The sequence below is a fragment of the Meriones unguiculatus genome, chromosome 3, assembly GCF_030254825.1.
Source record: "Meriones unguiculatus strain TT.TT164.6M chromosome 3, Bangor_MerUng_6.1, whole genome shotgun sequence".
Classification (NCBI taxonomy): domain Eukaryota; kingdom Metazoa; phylum Chordata; class Mammalia; order Rodentia; family Muridae; genus Meriones; species Meriones unguiculatus.
Window position 1 is genome coordinate 21318654 of NC_083351.1, and position 14617 is coordinate 21333270.

The 14617-nt window shown below is 56.3% G+C and overlaps 1 protein-coding gene and 1 long non-coding RNA gene across 7 annotated transcripts in view; one reads left to right on the forward strand and one right to left on the reverse strand.

Moving 5' to 3' along the window:
• The window catches only part of Col16a1 (collagen type XVI alpha 1 chain), a 50722-nt gene that overhangs the window by 15012 nt on the left and 21093 nt on the right, over nt 1-14617 (reverse strand). For 3 of the 6 annotated variants that reach the window (XM_060379476.1, XM_021636599.2, XM_021636609.2), the window contains 14 exons: nt 11708-11752; nt 11587-11613; nt 11042-11095; nt 10767-10814; nt 10578-10631; nt 7002-7055; nt 6775-6807; nt 4728-4844; nt 4495-4536; nt 4321-4398; nt 3531-3575; nt 2652-2696; nt 911-964; nt 370-423 (listed from right to left, as the gene is read on the reverse strand). In XM_060379476.1, the coding sequence (XP_060235459.1) occupies nt 370-423; nt 911-964; nt 2652-2696; nt 3531-3575; nt 4321-4398; nt 4495-4536; nt 4728-4844; nt 6775-6807; nt 7002-7055; nt 10578-10631; nt 10767-10814; nt 11042-11095; nt 11587-11613; nt 11708-11752 (750 nt within the window). The remainder of the gene's footprint in view (nt 1-369; nt 424-910; nt 965-2651; nt 2697-3530; nt 3576-4320; nt 4399-4494; nt 4537-4727; nt 4845-6774; nt 6808-7001; nt 7056-10577; nt 10632-10766; nt 10815-11041; nt 11096-11586; nt 11614-11707; nt 11753-14617) is intronic. The other 3 variants (XM_021636627.2, XM_021636618.2, XM_021636636.2) reach the window with 3 other exon arrangements.
• LOC132652992 (uncharacterized) lies at nt 2031-9478 on the forward strand. The gene is made up of 3 exons (XR_009590584.1): nt 2031-2315; nt 5813-7439; nt 8258-9478. It is a non-coding gene; the product is annotated as an uncharacterized LOC132652992 (long non-coding RNA).

Consider the following 14617-nt stretch of genomic DNA (forward strand, 5'->3'; position numbering starts at 1 on the left):
CTCCCACCCACCACTGTGGCCCACACTGGAAAGTGGGACACCCGCCCTTGAGGGCACCCGTGTCATCGCTGGCACTTCTCATGTGCCTCCCTCACTCTCCCAAAAACCCTCGGGAAGCAAATCTCAGTTCCTTCTGAGCCCGGGACTCCGAGTGGGTTCTGAGAGCGTCCCCTTCCTGCCCTCCATCGTAATGGTGGGGGCAAGCCATGTTACCCAGGGGGTCAAGGTGGAGAAGGGGAACGTGGATGGCATGGCGGAGACTGAAAGCTGGAAAAGGAGGAACCCAGTGGAGGGACACCCTGCCTGGGCCTGTTCTCACCAGCGGCCTGTACCTCCGAGTACCCCTACAGTCAGAGTCCTCTTACTTACAGGCAGTCCCGGGGGGCCCATGGCACCTGGGTAGCCAGGCTGTCCTGGAGGACCCTGCAAAGGAAGGCAGACATGATGACGCATCAGTCCTCAACATTTCTGCTACCTCTTCCGTGTGAGAGAGTGACCTGAGCCTGAATGCCTGGCCCTACGATTCAGCAAGTGGCCACCCACCAGGGTCCAGCTACTACCCTGGACCATTTCCCAGGCCCAGGATCTCCTGGCTAGATACAAGCCAGCCCGAGGCTCACCAGAGCCCTGGGAGCAGAGCAGGGAAAGGAGGCCCAGAGTGAGGTAGGGAGGACCAGGCATACAGAGGGAAAGAGAGGGACCCCTGGCAATGGTGTCTGGGGCCGGAGCTGTATGTGCTCGCTCTCGGGATGAAAGGGCACATAGACACTCAGCTCCATCAACCAGAGTGGAGTGACGCTCTTTCTTCTGAAGCTGTCAGCCCTTCTAGGTCAGGGCTGAGTGGCTGAGGATTTCAAAAGAAGGCATCCCTCCATCTTCCCCTCAGCCAGCTCTTCGGTCCTCTTCTTACCGGCTCTCCCTTGTCTCCGGTCGGGCCCGTGAGGCCTCGCTGTCCTTGAAGACCCTTCAAGAGAGAAATCATGAGAAACCGCAGGGGAGGCTAACCCCTACCTAGCCGGGACTCTTCCCTGCCCGGTGCCTGCCTCCTTCTGCTCTGGTTAAAGGTCACAAGTGGCCCCCCAGTATCCATAGCAAAGTGACTGTAGTGAGTGTGCTCTGGGTGGGTGGGTGGGGAGCCGAATGAGGAAATCCAAATGTAAGGGTGCCTTTCAGGGACACAGCTTCCAGACAGGCAGCACCAGAGACACACCCTTCCAACTGAGCAACTGACAGGGCCCCTCCAGGTGAGACTGTCACTGATGTGCGCTGCTGTCTGGGATGCATGCTGCTGCTGAGGGACGCCTGTCAGGACAGGTGCCCCCACAAATGATGCTCACGCAGTGTCACCCAGTACCCAGCACTTACCTGTCCCAGCTTCCCACCCAAGCCCCGAATCACTGTCTTTAGGGGCACAAGGCACAGGCACAAGAGGGCTGTCTCCGGAGCAACCCCATGGCACTCAGCAACATGGAGAGGGGCATCAGTTTCAACCAAAGCCTCTCGTTTCTCACTGGATCTCCACAACTCCAACTCACCATTGCACACGTTTTTTTTTTTTTTTTCCTGACCCCTTCTCCCTCTAGAAACAGCACCCAAACCTCTCCATGACACAAGACAGATGGCTAGACAGACAGATGGCCCCTTCACCCAAGCAAGCAGGGACAGACATGGTGGCCCAGCCAGGGATGAAGACGTGGGGACAGATGGAAATGCGACAAGGAGGGGTGCTGCTCCCTGGCCTCCACCACCAGCCCCCAGAACACGGATCCGACAAACAAGGGGTCTAGCTTCCATGACTGGGGAGAGAGCAACAATGGGGAGGAGGGTGGGTGAGCGCACTACAGTTTAAACACGCCTGTGACAAGGACAACGACAAGGCAGAGCAATTAACGACACCTGGCAGAAGGACCATCCCAAGGCCCTGGGCACTGAGGGGCAGGACCCTAGCACCAGAAACCCAACTAGCTGGGTGTCACGTGCCCAGCCCCGGAGCAGACTGGGCCTGGAGCCAAACAAGAGGGAAGAGGAGGCCATGGGAAAGGGTGCACGCAGGGCTGCCTGCAAGTCCCCAGGGTGCCTCTGGACAGTCCTACCAGGCAGCAGGGCAGCCAACCTGTGCCAGCCTGCAGTGTGAAGCCCTAAAGCTTTGGCATCTCTGCCGGGCACAGAGCCAGGCGCCTGGCAGGGCTCCAAGAACTACTTTCAGCAAATCTTCAGTCCACACGGCGGTGGTGGGAAGCAGGAGGCAGGAGTGGGAGACAGGAGAGATAAAGGGGCTCCTTCGGAGAGGCACCAACTGAACTTCCAGTAAGAAGGTAAAAGAAGCCTGGGGGACTGGTGTGTGGGCTCGGAGGGAAGAGGAAAAGGAAAACAGAGGGAGGTGAAAGTGAGAGGATGAGGGAAAGAATGCCAAGGAGAGGCCAAGGGAGCACGGGGGGGGGGGGGGGAAACGTCAGAGACTGGGATGGTCTCCAAGCCGCTGGGACTCAAGGGGACCTGTGTCGTTAGCTACCATGCCTGCAGGGGACAATGAACGGAACACCAGACCACGGAGGCGGAGACGAGGTGGCATGACAGGAAGGGCATGATGGGCAGAAGCCACAGAGACCTGGCTGGCAGGGAGGGGAGACGGAGTGGTGCTAGGTTCTTACAGGCAGTCCGGGGGAGCCAACAGCACCAGGAAAACCTGGGGGGCCCTGGTGGGAGAAACAGGCAGGCAGGTCACATCTCACAAGAACAGTCACCCTGAGGCATAGTCTGCAGTTGGGAATGGGGCCTTGGGGTGGTCCTGGAGTTTTTCAAGGTCGCGGAAAAGGAGCCTTGGCAGGAAGAGGCTACTGCCCCACAAGTTGGGACCCTTCGCAGGCAGAGATAAGATCCTGGAAGCCTCCCCATCCAGAAAACCCTCCTCACAGCCCCCCAGACTCTGACTCTGGCACAAAGCCTGTCTATCTCCCCCCCCCCACCTGACCACCAACGTCCCTCAGGTTGAGTGTTACCAAGGCCTCCACTGGCCATTTTTTTTTTCCTCCAAAGAACACATAGCCAGCATTTCCCATTTTTTCTAGCCACATCTTTCCTGCTTCACCAACATCCCTGAGGATTCTAGGTAGAGACCCCTGGTGCGGTCTCTGTAGGCTTCCCTGGAGGTGGCCCCACAAAGCCACGGAAGGCACCATCCTGGGCCCTTGTAGGAAGTGCTGCTAAGATGAGTAAGAGATCTGGCTGAGCAGCCGTACACCGAGCTGGCTGTGGGTCTAACTGGGTCCCCTGGTGCACAGGGAAGAGGAGAGGACCCAAATATGTGCCCCGAGGGCCTTCCCTAAGGGGGGTCACAGGCAGAGGGGCTGAGCAGAGTGTCTCAGGGTATTACAAGTCGGGGGGAGCCACAGTCCCAAGAGATGCTCTCATGAGCAAAAGGTGTGTCAAAAGGGGAGGGCAGTGGGCGTTCCTGCCAGGCTGCAGAATGGTGAGCGGGCTGGGACTTTCTGAGCTCTGCTCAGAGAGACCAGGATGCCAGAGATACTTACAATAGGGCCTGGAGGACCTGGGATGCCCCTCATGCCAGGTGGACCCTGCAGAAGAAACCAAAGGGAGCAGATGAAGAAGCCGAGGCCCCGCAATAATCCGTGCTAAGGGGCCTTCCCCCAGCTCCCTGAAGCTGTAGACAGGAGGGGGCTGCTGGTGTCAAGGCAGAACCACTTAGCTGATGCTAAAATGGCCTTTCATTCACTTCATTCAGTCATCCAACAAACATTTATTGAGCAGCTATTATGTGCCGGGCACAAGCCCAGGGGCTGGAAACATAGCCATAAACAAAAGATTAAAATCTCTGCTTCGTGGCACTTAGGTCCTAGAGGCGAGGTGAACGCTAACAAATAGAACCCGGCTGGCACGTAGTTGGTGCTCAGTCGATACCTGTGGAATGTTCCTGAAGGAAGCAGATACACAGGATGTTGGATGGTGATGAAACAAGGAAACCGAAAGAGCTTGGAAGGGGGTTGCATGAGGGAGAAGCCTGGGGAGCAGCGAGGGGGGGGTGTCTTCCATTTTAGAAAGGGTGGTACACGAAAGCCCCACTGAAAAGCTTAACACGTGACCTGATTGCTGGGGAGGGGAAGCAGGCTTGGAGAAGGGAGGGGTGCCAGGAGAGGAAGCAGCCAGGAACCAGAGTGCCTAGGAAGAGGGTGACTGAGGCCAAGTGGTGAGGGACTCTCACTCCACGCCAGGGGAGACCCTGAAGAGCAGGGGGTGCCGGGCACACGTGGCCCCTGGGTCTTTGAGACCCTACCTGGGTGAGGGCCTGCTCCTTGGTCTTACCTCTTCTCCTCTTTGGCCTGGCAGCCCTGGAGGGCCAGGCAGGCCAGGGCTCTCAGGACAGTCGTCACTGTTGTCTCCCTGGGGTGGGAGATGAGACATAGTGGGAGTGAGTGTGGAGGGAGAGAAGGGGTCAGGGCAGGAGGGGTGGATGAAGGGAAGCAAGGGTTTCCTCACCCTGGCCTCCTCAGCTCGTGGGCGCTCCCTTCCTGTGAAGCACTGGGGTAGACAAGAGAGGCTCTGTTACGTAAGGCTGGGCAGGAGGCCTCTGGCATGTATATGGCAGCACACCAGGCTTGCCAGCTACCCCGGCCTGGCCTCCACCAGATGGAGATGGCAGGACCAGCACCAGGGAGCCCTCCTACACCAGGGGACCCTCCTGTGCCAGCCCGCCTCTGTCTAGTTCCTACCCTGGCACAGTCGTCAAAGCCTGGCACGCCAGGGGTGCCCTGGTCTCCCTTTTCTCCTTTCTCCGGGAGGAAGGTTGAATGGGCTATCTGGCCCTGGGCACAGTCTCCACAGATGCTCTGTTAGGGGAATTAGGAAGGACAGAGGGAGCCGGGTCAGAGATGGGCAGGGGAAGCCTCCTGGGGGATGTCCTCACAGAATCCAGGGCCCGGGCACTCTGCCCAGCAGTCCTTCACCCTCACCTCTCCCTCCCCAACCACATCCCTGTGGCAGCTTTGCTCTGTCCTCAGGGGACCCCATCCCAGCAATTGGCTCTGAGTTTTCTCCAGGAAGAGGCTCAGGTAGGGCCAAGCCAGAGCACTTTCCAGACAGGCGTGTGGGAGGAGGCGGAGGGGCCCGTAGAGGGACCATCTGTCCCCGCTGTTCCCGCAACCTGCACCCACGGCGAGGACAAGCCCCAAGGATCCAGGATGAAGAGGCTGACTCCCAGCATCAGGACCTCTGCCTGGGGATGCCAGGAGACAGCCTCGGGAGGAGCAGGCCCTCTGTGGACACTCCTGGGGCAGGCCTGCCTGCAGCTCACCAACTGTCAGAGCTCCACAAGTCCCTGGGTATGAACTGTCCTTCCAGGAAAGGCTTACCCTGGATCAGGCTTTGCCCTTCTTTGGTCACGGACTCCTGAGAGACTGATGGAAGCTATTGGTCCTCTCCATCAGAACTAATGAAACTAGCCTCTTGTTCCAGGGCCCTCAGGAGCCTGGAGCCTCCCTGTCATCAGGCATGACAGATGGGACCCCGGGCGGAGCCCCATGCTCACCTTCACCATTCACAGCAACACCTAAGGATAATGACCAATTCCTCAGTGCCCACAAGGCCACAGATTATAATGGGCCTTGGTACATTCAGTCCCCAGGGCACAGCGAGGCTGCTCATGTTATGAGCGTGGCAGAGATAGGAAAACTGATATTCAAAAGAGTTGGTGTGATCTGTCCAGGTAAGCCCAGATTGGTCCCTGTCTGTGTGGAGTTAGCATTTTTCTGGGCTGTGGGCATGGTGACCCCTGGCTGCCATCTGACCTCTATTACAGGCATGAGACCTTTCGTGGAGCACTTGATTACAAAGCCAGCATGTGAGGTGTTAGAAGTGCGTCCCCTCTGTCCCCTCTGGGGTTGGAGTCACACCATCACCGCCTGGAGGGCAGGACCTGGGGGACTCAGGCCCTAGAGACTGGGAGAGGAGATCTGGGGTCTCCCTGCCACAGTTAACTTGACTACCTCCACCAGCCGCTTCTGGAAAACATCTGTGGTTCAAAGAACGCCAGGGCAGGCAGCCCTCGAACTGTGCCCTGACCGAAGCTCGCTGGGGAGGTGTAATGCCCACCACACTGACTGGCCTGTGCTGAAGAGAGGAGCTGGAGGAGGAGGGATGGGAAATGCCCCTGGGGGTGCTGAGCTCTTGGAGAGATGTCCAGGAACTTGAAGTCAGCCTGCCGGAATGGCCCAACTGGGCTGCCATTTATGGAGGTGACTGAACAGGGGGTGGGGAAGCTTGGTTTCCAGGGGACCCTGAGAGCCTGGCCAGCCAGACCAGGCCCCAGCCCTTTGGCAGGACTGCAGGGCAACTCTCCACAATTGCTTTTTCAAGACCCTACCCTGCTGGAGTCTTTTCAAACTGACACCCACCCAGTCCCTGACAGCTGCACTGTCACCCTCTGCATTCTGCTTTGGAAGCTTTTGGGCCCTGCCTTGGGTGCTGCTTTGCCGGCTGATAGGGGTTGACTTCAGGCTGGGTTCTGCCACGGGGCACACACCTGGTGGGGCCCTTCTGAAGCATCCCTTTAAGCACTCACTCAGCCTAGAGGGTTGCTACAAGGCAGAGCCCAGCCGGGCCCTCTAACACCGATGCTTAGAAGGCCCTCCCCCCACCAGCAGGGACCCAGCAGGCTCAACCTGCTGCTGTCTGTTTGTTAGGTGGCAGGCAGCTGAGCACCCGCTGGGAGAATCCCCTTTGGCGGCACCTGCCAGCGCCTCTCTGTGCCCTCTTTCTTACCTTGAGGAGGTGCTGCTCAATGGGCAGGGATCCCTGCAAGAGACAGATGTAGGTTCTAGCTGGCCTGGAGGGGAGGCTTACACAGCCTCCAGGAGCATCCGGCCTCAAGATTGGGAGCGAAAGAGGACCCCCACCAGAGCTCAAGCGGTTGCGTGGCCAGCTCATCCCAGGGGAAGGACGGGAAAGACAGCAAGGACGATGGCCATTGTGCCCTGGCTGATACCCACCAGCTCGGCAGTGAGCCCAGGCTGTCCTGGCAAACCGTTGTGACCGGGCACTCCCTGAAGCAGAAAAGAAACAGAGATCAGACTCCTCTCCCGGCCTTGCACTCTCCTTGCACTGGTCCATAGCCCTGCCACCTGTCACCCATTCCTGCGTGGGTGGGAACAGGTCAGAACGTGGGCAAAGGGTCTTCCGTGGGACAACTGCTGTGGTCTATCCTAAGTCACCTTTCTGGATTTTCTCATGAATCATCGTCATCATCATAGCTTCCTGGGGGCAACAAGCATTTTATTGAGAGACAGAGATGAGACGGAGAATGAGGACCGCAGACTCCCAACCCCCCTATTTCACCCACCAGTTGTGCCTCATCCCTTGAAAGATGTCCCCCCCAGCATCGGAGGCTTGCCAATCAGACCTTCTAGGTGCAAGTCCTCACCACCCAGGTAACTTTTGGGAGAGTCCAACTCTGTGCCTCAGTTTCCTTCACTGTAAAGCAGCCATCATACGTGGCTTCAAGGAGGGCATGCTGTGAGGCAGGCACACGGCACTGAGCCCGGATGTAGGGTGTACTGGGATGCTCTGTTAAAAGTATGCCACCCAGCCTCTTGGCTTCCTTGCATATTCACAATGCACATTTGCATATTAAATACTCTACTGAGGAAGGGAGGATGTTCATTTTGAATCCCCAGCATCCCTTGAGGAGGAGGCGCATGTTATGTGTTGAATGAGCACATCACTGCACAGCCTGATCCTCCTGGTATGGGATTTCCGGGGCCTGCTCTGAGATCAGGCCTCCCTTCAAGACCCAGCTCCCAGCACTGGGACAGGTCAGCTGCCCCTGGGTTGTCCCTTCCCATCTAGAGCAGGCTCTCCCACTCCTGGGTCACCACCCAGCCCTCTCTAGTACCTGCCAGTGCCCACAGGGTCTATTAAAGTGCCCGGCACTTGGGTAATGCTTTGAAACAGGGTCTATTTAGAAGCAGGTCGGGATGGCCTCATACTTGCTATGTAGCTGAGGGTGGTCTTGAACTTCTGATCCCACTGCCTCTACTAGGATTACAGGCATGTGCCACCTCACCCAATTTATGGGGTGTTGGGGATCCAAAGCAGGGCTTCTTACGTGCTAGGCAAGCACCCTACCAACTGAGCCCCAACCCTAACCCTGTTATCCACTGCTCTACTCTCTATGGCTGTTCTAGTTCAAGCCTGAGAGTGATTCTTTCTTTCTCTGATAGAATTACATATTCGTGTTCTTCTGTAGAAGCAGGAGATGCAGCCCAAGTCTGACTACTGCCTACCACTTATAAGAAGCTTGGGCGCATTTCTCAGCCTCGGTGTCCCAGGCACCTCATCTGGAAAATGGATCAAGATGAATGGCCGTTCGCAGGCGCTGGGACGACGCAGCCTTGGGCAAACAAATATCATCCATCTCAGAGCCTCTGCACAGAGAAGGCTGGCACAAGGCAGGTACCTGTTTGTGGCAGCCTCAGGCTGGTCTCGGGCACTGGCATCAGATACGATCCTGGGCCCTGGGATTCCACTCAGCACTTTTTCCTGCCCTTGCTCCTCCAGTGTGGCTTGGCGAGGCTCACAGCACGCCAGCTCTCCCTGGCTAGTGGGTCACTTTGCAATGACTCAGCCTCCCCAGGCAAACTCTGTGCCCCCTGCCGACAGACCGCCGAGGGCCGCTACTGCCCAGGAAGCTCGGACACTTTCATCAAGTGCAGGGATTGCCAAGCGTGTGGTGTGGCTCTGGTTCCTGGTGAGCGAGCCCCTGAGGACTGTCCTGAAAGGCGGAGGAAGGGAGGAGATGGCGCTCCGCTTGGGAGAGCCCAGAGCTGGCTCTCTAACACCTGGCTGGGTGACCTTGGACGGGGCACCTCACCGATCAGAGCTTAAGCTGGCCCAGGTGTGACAGGGGCGGCACCACCTTCCCTCTGGGGTTGACAGAAGGCTCAAACAGAGTGAGAGGATGGTGGTAAAAATCATGATAGTGGTAAACACTGTGGCGATAGCCAGAGCCTCCTGGGCATTTGTTGTGTGCCAGTTAAAGAGCTCACACACATTGTACACACAAGCTTACTTAATCGCCACAGGAAGCCCACTGAGGCAGGTGCTATAATTATCTATATTGAACAGGTAAAGGGATGGAGAGGACTCGAGGTTAATTAACTTGTCCAGCATCACAGAGAAAACGACAGAAAAGAGCTGCCTGGCTCTGAGAACGGTCAGTGTGACGCTGATCTCCACTCCTGACAGTCTCTACTCACTATCTCTGGCCTCTGTGCTGTTTCCTGAGGGCATCGTGGACATCCTTCCTTCTAGGCCTTTGCACCTGCTGCCTTCCCTTCAGGAGTGCTCCTCCCTAGGGATGCTCCTCCCCAAGGATGCCCCTCCCCTTCTAGGGGTGCTCCACCCCACGAGTGCTCTCCCCAAGGATGCTCCTCCCCAGAAGTGTTCCTCCCCAGGGATGCTCCCCCCCCCCCGCAATGTTCTCGCCTTAACGGGTTCACTTGCATTTCCATTACATTTTGATTCAAATGTCACCTTTTACTTTATTTGCATATGTGCACATGCTCATGTGTGTGTGCATGTGTGTGCAGATTCATGTGCGTTCTGAGACCAGATGTTAACACTGGGTGTCTTCCTCAGTTGTTCACCACCTTATTTTAACTTTCCTGTGTGTGCACGTATGTGACTGTGTGTGCCTGTGTGAGCATGAGTGCACGCCTCTGTGTGCTCGCGTGTGTGCATGCGCCTGTGTACAGGCACAGGATGCACAGCATTATGAGGGTTTGGTCCTCCCTTCCAGCCTGTGGGATCTGGGATGAAGTGAGGTCGGCAGGCCCACACGTGAGCACCCTGATTGGTGGAGCTCACCAGCTTTGAGACTGGCTAGCCCGGAGGACCCGGGAAGGGGCCCTCCTGTCTCTGCCTCCGAGAGCACCGGAGTTACAGGCATGGGACACCGTATCTGGCTTTTTCACGTGTGCGCTAGGGATCTGAATTCGGGTGTTTATGCTTGTGCAGTGAACACTGTCCTGACTAGGCCATCTTCCCGGCTCCAAACGTCACCTTTTCGAAAGTTTAGCGCTTTTCCCCAATGTCTTTCTGGCTCTTCTCCAACTGTCCATACCCAGCTCTAGCTTCCTCCTTAGCCCGGGACCAGTCTCGGACATATCAGAGTTTGTATTTCTTGCTTACTGTCTGTCTCTCTTGCACGGATACTAATGTTTGGTCACTGCTAACATCCCAGGTCTAAAACCGTGCCTGGAAAAGATCACGTGCAGTCTGAACCAGTATGAAGCTCTGCCTCAGAGCCTGGCTTCCTGCCAGGCCTGGGCTCGGATCCCATTAGTGGGGGTTCTTGGGCTAAAACACAACAGGGCATTCCTCAGAATGCGGCTGGGAGCCCACAAGGCCTGGCCTGGGGATCTGCGAGCCCTCCATGCCATGCTGGGAAGCAATGGCACAGAGAATTCATGACAGACCTGTCCTGCGCTTTCATGGAAAGTGCGCTGTGGAAGAGCCCCACCACTGCCTCGGCCCTGATCCCCCAATCTTCCTTCTAGCCCTTTTACCTGTATTCCAGGCAAACCGGGGGGACCTGGGGGTCCGGGGACACCTGGGGGACCCTGTGGGAGGGAAGACAAGATGAGAGACGGGGAGGGAGAGCTCCCGGCCACCACGGATGGCAGGGATGGCAGTCGTGTCAGGGTGGGAAAGCCGCGACAGGAGGCCACAGGACAAAGGAGGCAAGCCACACACACCTGCGGACCCGGCTGCGAGGAGCTGCCCATCCAGAGTCCCGGAGCACCCTGGGTGGGAGTGGGGGGGGTCGCAAAAGAAGGGGAGAGGTTATAGGCAACGTCTACACCAAGCACAGAGCTGCATGGGAGGGGACTGGCCAGGGCACAAAGCCTGGCACAGGGCTCTTGCCCACTGGCATCAGGTGAGGCGAGGAGCCAGGCCTCTCCCCCAGAGGGGAAGGCAGGGCGGGACGGGGGCGCTGGGAGGGGGGGGGGAGAAGCTCAGCCCCACTCACCGGCATGCCAGAGAAGATGGGCGGAGAAGGACAGGAACACTCTCCGGGATCGCCCTGGAAAGACAAGAACCTTGGTTTGAGGTGGCAAGCGCCCCCTTGGAAGCCTCATCCGGGAGGTGGCCTGGGCTTTAGGGATGGAGAGGCCTGGGTCAGCCTCCTGTGTGGTGTCTTCAGACAACCCACAGGACTCGGGCTCCTCGGCTGCCAAATGTGGACAAGAGCAGCTCCGACCGCATAGACTACCAGGGGACGGGTTGAGTATGCTGTGTAGCGGCCATCGAGTTACATCACCATTGGCTGCTGCCCACACAGTGGCGTCATGGCTCCGTCCTGAGCGGCCCCTTCTACCCGGAGCCCTGCCGGGTTCTGCACCCTTCTGTCCTGGTCCCTCACCCCTCTGCTTTCCTCTCTTCTTGCCTCATCTTCTGACCCTGCTTCCGCGTGAAAGTACAGGGACCTAGGAGTGCTAGGGGACTCTAGGGCTCCCAAAGAGCTATGGGACTCCCATTCCCAAAGAGCAGTGGCCCCAGGCCCTTGAGACCTACCTTCTCTCCACGAGGCCCCTTTTCACCCTGCAGGAACAAAACCACAGGGAGGTGAGTAGGTCGGGAGCGGGAGGCAGGTCTAGCCCCAGAGTCCCACTGCCTGGGCTGCCACTGTACTCACTGGTGCTCCTGGGAGTCCAGTCTGTCCTCTCTGCCCATCTTGGCCCTAAAGTGAGAGAGGGTCCAGGGTGAGCAGGTGAGGCTGATGGCAGCCCATCATCTGGCCTGGCTACAGAAGAATGATAGCACAGACAGAGGCAGCCTCAGACTCCCTAGGGCCCATGTTCCAAAGGAAGGGCTGAGGCCAGGAGGTGAGGAGAGGCAGGAGGGAGGGAGGAGGTTTGACAGCTGCAGGCACTGCATCCACCAGGGAAGAGTGGATGCCTCCCCACTCCTGGCCCCTGTGGGGCAGTGCTGTTCTGCTTTGCCAAGGAAGAAACTGAGGCTTTCAGGGTCACAGGACTAAGCCTGGCCCAGGGGTCTGGGGTGGCAGTCCCCGGCTCCTTCTTTCTCTCTTTGCACATGCTCTCGCTGTCTAAGTCACTCTGCAGACTGAGCTGGGAGAATGGAAGTTCAGATCTGTTTTATCAACTCTGAGGGAGACACGATCACATGCTTAAAGTCACACAGCTGCTGAGAGTGACACATAGCTGGTGCGTGTGACACACAGAGAGTGAGTGAGTCTGGCACACAGCTAGTGAGTGTGGGGAAGACCAGGAGGCCTCCTGGGTAGGATACAACAGGAGGGGGTCGGTCACTGCTTCTGACTAGGAGCTCGAGCAAACACGTGGCTGTGCTGAGGCCCCGAGAGGCCGGCCTGGCTGCAGAGCAGACGTCCCCATGACTGCCTTCCTGGGGGACGCTCCGCCTTTGCATTCAGAGCTCAGAGCCATGGGGACAATTCTGCAACTCCACCTTTACCCTGGAACTCTCTGCGTCCGACAGGGATCCGGACTGTCTAGTTCTGCTGGGCAAAACAGACCAGCCATATGGGCCTGGGCAAATCCCTGCCTCTTCCTCTAGGCTTTGGTGGGCACCACCAGGCAGGATCTACCAATGTCCTCCAAACTCAAACAACAATTTCTCTAGAGTGCTACAAAGGATAGGGGAAGGATAAGGCTCACAATGCTATTTTCAACATTACCAAAGGCTCAAGAAAAATTATACATTTGCCCACGGCCCAGCATGGCATAGGCTGGCTGAAAGGTGGTATTTCTTTGATTCAGGCTAAAATTATCATCTTGTAAAATTCTAGTGGGTTCACGTGGAGTGGAAGCTGACTATTAGACAGGTCTTTGATGACTAAAATGAGAAAATGCACTTATTATTACCTAATCTATGCAATTTGCTCAATAGACACGTCTTTTAAGCACAGGAGCCATTGTCTTGGGCAGCAAGGAATAGAACCTTCCCAAACCATAGTCACTCGGTGGACCGTCCCTACGGGCTGCCATGAGGGTGGGCTGCAAGTTCCCGGCTCCGCCCTCTACTCTCTGGTCTTTGCTCTCCGTGTGTGTGGATATGAATAAAAATGACAGCGGCTCCCAGTCCGTTTTGGTGGCTCATACCTGCAACCCCAGCATTTAGGAAGCTGAGAGAGGAGAGCTGCCAAAAGTTCAGCACGAGCTCGGGCTACACAGCTGAGTTCCAGGTAAGCCTGGCTTAGAGTGTCAGTCCTTGTCTCTGAAAACAACAGTAATGACTGCAGCAGCACACTTCCGTATGTTCAGAGCTGACAGGGCCTCAGCGGGCCATTGCTCCAAAAAATGGGGCTGACAGTGTTTCCTCTCTTCAGAAGCTAAACATGTGGATCTCTAAGCAGAGGGGAGTGAGATGGTTGATACCAAGGGGCTGAGGGGAGGGAGAAAGCAAGGGAGCTGAGTAATGGGGACCAGATCCCTATTAGTTTGGATAGACAATTTCTAGTCCTTTACAGGACAGAAAGGCGACTCTTCCCCTCCCACCACCCCCCCCCCCAGTTTACAAACAGCAGAGTAGCTGAGGGTTCTGGACGCAAAGCAATGATCATAAGATTGGTTCGGCATGCCTTGCGTGAATGCACTCTGTAAACTGGACAGCTGCACCGGCTGATTTTAAAACTAAAGTACTGCATTGGTGAGATGGCTCAGCAGTTAAAAGCACCCACGGATTGCTCTTGCGAAAGGCCCAGGTTGGAGTCCCAGCACCTACGTGGTGGTTCACAACCATTTGCAGATCCAGGACATCTGACGCCCTCTCCTGACCTCTGCAGGCACCAGGCAGGCACATGCAGGCAAAACATTCATACACATAAAATAAAAATTAAAAAAAAAAACAAAAAACAAACAAACAAAAAAAAAAACAAAGGGACAATACTACGTGTGTCTGTGTGTCTGCAGGTATGTGTATGGGTACACACGCATGTGTGCATGCATGTGGAGGAGGTCAGAAGTCAGCTTTGACTGCCATCTACCTTTCCCTGTGTTTGTTCTTAAGACATGGTCTCTCGTGGGTACCTGAAATTTTCCAGTTAGTCTACGCCGACTGGCAAGTGAGCCCTAGGGATTACAGTATTGGGGTTACAGGGCACATAAGTCACATCTCACCTTTGTTGATTATTGTTGCTATTGGTGACGGTGATAGTGGGTTTTTGAGACAGGATGTCTCTGTGTAGCCCTGGCTGACCTGGAACTTGCTCTGTAGACCAGGCTGGCCTCGAACTCAGAGATCTGCCTGTCTCTGCCTCCTGAGTTGTTTGTGTTCGAGACAGGATCTCTCTATGTGGCTTTGGCTGGCCTGAAAACATGGTGGCCATGTAGACCAAGCTGGCCTTGAACTTGATTGTGATCCAGCTGCCTCTGCCTCCCAAATGATGGGATTAAAGGTGTGAGCCCCCATACCTGGCCACACCTGACCTTATACATGGATGTGGGGATCAAAGGATCAAATTCAGGGTCCCATGCTTCTGCAGTAGCACTGTTTTACCCACTGAGCCAGCTCCCCAGTCCTTGAAAATATATTTTAAAAATTAGAATAAAAAGAGGCATACTGG